Here is a 6,000-nt window from a genome sequence, read left to right on the forward strand (position 1 = left end):
CATAAATGCACCTGAAGTTATATATTTCTTGTGTCTTGAACCTTATCTCTGTGGACTAATATGCCCATATAAAGCCAACTGCAGTGGGGTAGAAACAACAACAATAATTACAAAAAAAAAAAAAAAAAGCACCAATAACAGAGAAATTGTATTCACACAGCCTATTCCTATACATAGCGTCATCAAAAAAAGTTCATGGAAAATATATATTGGGAAAACTGCATGGATTACCTTTCAGAATGGAAAGGTCAGTAGAGTAACGGATGTATTTTGAACTTCTAAACCGAAGAAAGACAGGCTTACCGTGTGCACGCTGACAGAAACGTCCCAGGAGATGAAAACAGTATCTTTTGCAGATGACAATTTGAAATTGTCAAGAGCACATCTTCTGGTGAACAGATAAGGTACCTGAAACATGCTGCTGTGACATAAAACTAGCAGGCTGGAGGAAATCAAACCTAAAAACATGTCTTAGGGCACCTAGCACAAAACCACACTAGTAAGTACACAATGTTGTTATGTATGTAAAAGAAAAAAATGTGTCGGGGGTCACCAAGTCACTGCTAAACTATCAGTCATTTCACCCCTATATTCAAGAAATCTTGAATTTTCCACAATAAATCTCAAAAATGCGCTTAAGATGCATTAAAATAGGATGCAGTCCTCATTCCACTTAAGTGACCTGTCACTCTCCACTTGGTCATGTTCAGTGTCTAAATTAGTTGTTTTAAGGAATACATGACACATTTCAGGCCTGCTAAATAATACTAGCTATAATTCTTCCACCAGCATTTCAATACATTCATAGCAATGAAAAGTGTATCAGATTTATCTGTTTGATTTCACAAAAAAGAAACCTAGCTTCTGGGGTATGCGAAGAGAAGCACATATCTAAATATGTATGACAAGTGACCACTGTGAAAATACATTTCCCAACCATTTTCTGTATGAACTGGTCAAGCTCACTATCCTTTTAAAATTCTTATTACTGTCATTCAGTTAACTCAAACTCACTTTAAAATGTGTGAAAATAGCACCTCCTGAAAGTGTGTTCTCATACACTTTGGAGCAATGGAGCGTGAATACTAAAACAGCTTTTGCCAAACTCATGTAACAGCTCAAGAACTAAACAGGAGTGAATTGTTGCAGTCCCATGACTGCACAAATATCATCCCAGGAGCAGCCTTTATGTATAACCAGGCATCCAGGAAAGTACATAAAAGTCACAAATAACTTACAGACACTTCATGGATTTTTCTTTATGTGTTATTTTTCAAAATGAATTTTACTTCAAAATGAATTTACTTTCCCAGAAAGATAAATAAATTGGCTAAATAAAGGTGTGGACTTAGAATTTAAGCTCCTAGAATTAACACTATGAAATTTATAAGGATAATGTATTTGACAAAGCACTTGTCTGTTTGCCCTTTCGTGCCTTTCTCATGAGCCAATGCCCATAGATAACCAAGTCTAAAAGAAAATGGTCAGAACACAGAAGAGTTACACAGACTTAAAGACATTTAAAGTATCAGAGAACACAAACAATACAAACGTGCACAATTTCCAGGACACTTTATTATACTTTCCACTTTACATGGTAACTTTGTATTTTCCATCTAAGCAGAAGTGTTCATACTTATCCAGTACAAGTTCAATCCTCTAATCTCACAAAATGAAAAGCACAATTTGTAAAAGAAGATCAATCCAGGTATATACCACATGAGACAAGGATCACTCATCTTGACTAGAAAAGGGGTTGATTCTTTTCAGTATAGGTTTTGCTGAAGTTTTTCTCTATTATTTTTCTTGTGGCTGCTGAGTATACATAATAAAAACAATCACCCTCTCATTCTGCCCTCTCCTGGTATTAACATTCTATCTAGGATTTAACTCAAGAAAAGCCAGTTCACATTCAGTTTACACAAATAATATACATGTGTGTGTAGCTCTCATGTCCCACACAACAAAACGGACAAAGATTGGAACCAACCGAGCTTTTAGCCGTAACAATGCTATTTTAACCAGTTGCCAACCACACACTTGAAGGGTAAATAATTAAGAGTACAAAACCAAAAGAAACCATAAAAATTCCTACACATGTACTGCTGGACTGTTCAAGCTGCTTCTCAGATCGTTTCAGTATAACACAGATTTCTTAAAAAGTGAGATTGACACAAAAGCAAATGTACGCTTAATATACAAACTGACAGTGGCTCTGTGGGGCCAGCTCTCATTGAATGAGCTATTACCCAAACAGTAGAATGAGGGAAAGAAAAAAAAGGTCTCACTCTTCTCTGCTAGGAAGCCGGCCGTGCGCTCAATTCACTAGAAACACATTTTAATGGGTATGCTGATAAAAATATATAGTAAGGGAAAAATGTGTTTTCAAACACTCCCACCCCGGCAAAAGGAAACGCAGAGGAAAGGAATGGGTAAGCCTTCTAACAAGCTCCGGAGCTAAGTTCCATCACTAACAGAACAGAAGTTAGATAGTTGCTATTTTTCACCCTGCTACGGGAAAGTAGTTCTGCAAGTGCAAGATCCGGGGAGCGGGAAGAGCCGCGATATTTTCACACGGGGCAATGGAAAACCTAAGTGAGGAGAGCTCTACACCTGAGGTAACCGAGATCTCCAAAACTTGGACGGGGCAGAGAGTAGCGAAAGCGACGAGGAACCGGGGAGCAAAACTCCTGGAAGTTATTGCAAAGAGAGAACGAACACCTCTGGGAACCCCGGGCAAGTCGCTCGCAGCAGCACCCTGTTCCAAGTGTGGGCTGCCGGCCTCAGAGGGTAGAATGCGCGGGGTGCCCTTCCTGAAGTTGAGTAGCTCCGGAGACCCGGGCAGCGAGAGGAGCACGGGGCAGCCTCCGGCGAGGAGACGGACTCGCACTTTGCCTCAACTCTAAGCCCTATCCCGAGCGCAAAGGAGAGGGCGGCGGAGGGCACGGTACTCACTAGGGCTCATTGGTGAACCGGGGGGTCCGGGGCTGCTGGTAGCCGTACAGGTGACAGTAGAGCACATCGAAGCAAAAGCAGCACATCTCTGCAGACACCACCATCTTCCGAGAGCCCGGCGATGAGGACGAGGCGGCGGACGATGAGGGCGAGGAAGAGGTGGCGGCAGGCGTGGAAAGTAGGGTTCCCACTCCGCAGCTCGGAGGTGGAGACAGGGAGATCCCCCCGCCGCCGCCACCGCAGCCCTGGGGGGGAGAGAGGGTACAGCCGCTGCCGCTACCTCCTCCGGTTAGACCTCCCAGCCCGTTGAGCCGAGTACCGGCGCCTCCTAGTCCTAGCTCCCCAGCTCGGCACTGGCTCTCTCCGCTACAGTGGGAGGAGGAGGCGCCGCTACCGCCACCCGTGCCAGAGGGGGGCGAACTGGACAGTTTCTGCTTCTTCACCCCGCAGCAACCCGCCGCCATCTTGGAACACTCTCCCCCACGCAGCGCTTCCGACCCATAAGTGAGGCGAGCTGGCGGCGGGGGCGAGCACGCTGCGGCCCCGGCCGCCGGGGGCGCGCTGGGGGCTCGCGGGACGCGCGCGCGCCGTTCCCTAACCGGCTGCCTGGCCACGAGGCTGCCCCGCGCGCGCCCTCGTGCCGGCGCGCGCCCCGCGCTTTCTTTGCCAGGGGTTTAGTGCCCGTCCCGCCCGCAGTCCTAATCCCAAACCCTGCCCTAGGCAGGCAGAGGATGGAAGACAGGAAGCCCAAAGGGAAAGAAGGCGAAAGGAAAGCGACCAGAAGCGTGGACAGGGGAGCAAAGAGAGGAGGAGGTGGGCATGGCCAGGGAGGAAGAGGGGAAAAGGAAGCCAGTGTGGGAGTAGAGGTGGAGGGAGAGAGAAAAGTCCGGAGTAAGCATGCAAGTCCCGACCCTCGCTGCACGTAGCGCCTTAGTGACACTTGAGCCCAGTTGCGTGGAACTCGAGCCACTCGGCCTCAAATACTCTGGCCCTGGACTGTTGGAGTGTAAGCAAGCAGGTTATCAGAGCTCCACACCTGAGACAGCCTTTGCAAAGTTTGTACAAAACCTTCGGGGAAATGGCCACAGTGTGGTGCCTTTAATTGCAAGCTAAGCACACACTTGGGGGTTTTCCAAGAATAGAGTTTAAAAAAAAATACTCTCTTCTTCACAAATCGTGAAGCCTGATTGAATATATATATTTTATTCTTGTCCCTCCGACTTCCCCCTTCTAGCTTCATCAAAACGTTTATAAGCAGAAACCAAAATACTACACTGCATCTCACTGGCTGGAGATGTTCCTTATACGTTGAGAATTGCAGCAATGGGCTTTCAGCTTGTGTTTGTTTGTTTGCTTCATTTGGCTTGGGACCAGAGTAATTCCCAGTACACCTGTAGCAAATAAGTGTTACAGGTGAGTAGGGCAGGTAGTGTGCTCAGTCACAAGCAGAAAGATTGTTGTCCAGGTGTATAATGACAGCGTTCTTAATATTCATTTTTTTAAATTTTTCAAGAAATTCTGGACACCTAATAAGCAGTTTAATGGAAAGTGAAAAGAGTCAAATATTAAACTTTGTAAAAATGAAATAAAGTAGAAATAATGTATAAGTTATTGGCAGTGTGTCTTCCTTGTAGCAAAACATCTGGACTATGTCAGGTATCTGCATATTTGGAAATAGCGAAAGATTGATGTTTCACTCTTGCTCTACATATGCGGGATCTTGCAGATAGATAGGGGGTTGTTCATTCCACTTAGGAAAAAAAATCATTCTGTAAACACTGAGCCTCTGCACCATACTGTGTGCACAACAGTGTGCTTCTGTTGAAGTCCAGGGCATACACCGGAAACATGCTTCCCACTCTCAGGGTTTATAAATTAAGCCACGTCTGTGTACATACTCAGGAAGGAAGAAAAAAGAGCTACTATTTATTGAGCATGTTTTAGATGCTCAGGACCATGCCTCATCTTACTCCCACAGTCCTTGAGAATAATATATTATCTCACTTGATTTTCGCATCAATGCTCTGAGTTGTTCATTCAAACCTCAGCAGTAAGATGCCCAACATCACACCCCTGGCAAGTGCCAGATCTTCGAGTTACATGAAGTCATGCCTAACTCAGAAGACTGTCAGTATTTCATACTGCTTCTCAATGGCAAAGTTATGGTAACAAGGTTAGTGATGGATGCGTAGTAGTGATACTGAACTGTAGTAGGTGGAAACAAAATTAAATAAAAATAAGAGCTTGCGTGTGTGTGTGTGTGTGTATGTGAGAGAGAGAGAGAAAGAGTGAGAGAGAGAGAGAGAGAGAGGGAGAAGATTTAGAGACTTGTTACCAGGGAAAGATGAAGAACCCCATTCCAAAAACATTGTATGGAATGGATCAGCCCTCTGACCAGGATACATAAAGCCCAAAACCAAAAAAAAAAAAACAGGTTCCTGCTTTGTGATGTATGATTTCATTCTCTCAAATTCATTATCCCTGTTAGAAGTATGTTTAAAATGATTCATTATTATTAAATATGAATAACAATAAGTTATGTTCAATTACCATTGGAGTGAAAAAACACAATTTTTGGTTTATGTTACAGATAGGAAAGCAGATTGGTTTTAATAGATAAAAGCCCTACAACGAATGTTATGATGTTATGTTTTGTTTTGTTTTGCACTTTATCCTTAACTACCTTTTAATTGTGGCACACTAGATCAAATATACTATTAAACAATAGGTACCAGTTTATTCCCTATCCACTAAAAACAATGATCACTTCTAGAGTAGGAAACCAGAGCCATTTAGTGATATCACACAACAATTTAGCACAGGAAGCAAAATAGCATACGCTGGATGACTGCTTCTGCTAGGGGAACTTAAGAAAGCAGAATGTAATCTCCCAATTTAGAATTTGGCCAGTAGACAAGCGTCTAACGCCCTTACTCTTGTGAAAATAGCGAGGAATCTTTAATAAGCACCAGTAGTCATGTCCTTAGTTCTGCATTTCATCTAAAATACAAAGTACTCTCACCGTTATCTTGCCAGGCAAAGGGA

At 43.7% G+C, this 6,000-nt stretch overlaps 1 protein-coding gene across 4 annotated transcripts in view; it reads right to left on the reverse strand.

The window, feature by feature from the left end:
- The window catches only part of AMMECR1 (AMMECR nuclear protein 1), a 121,895-nt gene extending 118,314 nt beyond the window's left edge, over nt 1-3,581 (reverse strand). For 3 of the 4 annotated variants that reach the window (XR_009244593.1, XR_009244592.1, XM_058659112.1), the window contains exon 1: nt 2,956-3,530. Coding sequence is in view for 2 of the 4 variants with exons in the window: in XM_058659112.1 (XP_058515095.1) it covers nt 2,956-3,419 (464 nt within the window). In the remaining 2 variants the exon portion in view is untranslated. Of the gene's footprint in view, nt 1-2,955 lie in introns of all 4 variants that reach the window. The other variant, XM_004590187.2, reaches the window with a different exon arrangement.
- Between the last annotated feature and the right edge of the window lie 2,419 nt (nt 3,582-6,000).

This window comes from Ochotona princeps, chromosome X (assembly GCF_030435755.1).
Source record: "Ochotona princeps isolate mOchPri1 chromosome X, mOchPri1.hap1, whole genome shotgun sequence".
Classification (NCBI taxonomy): Eukaryota; Metazoa; Chordata; class Mammalia; order Lagomorpha; family Ochotonidae; genus Ochotona; species Ochotona princeps.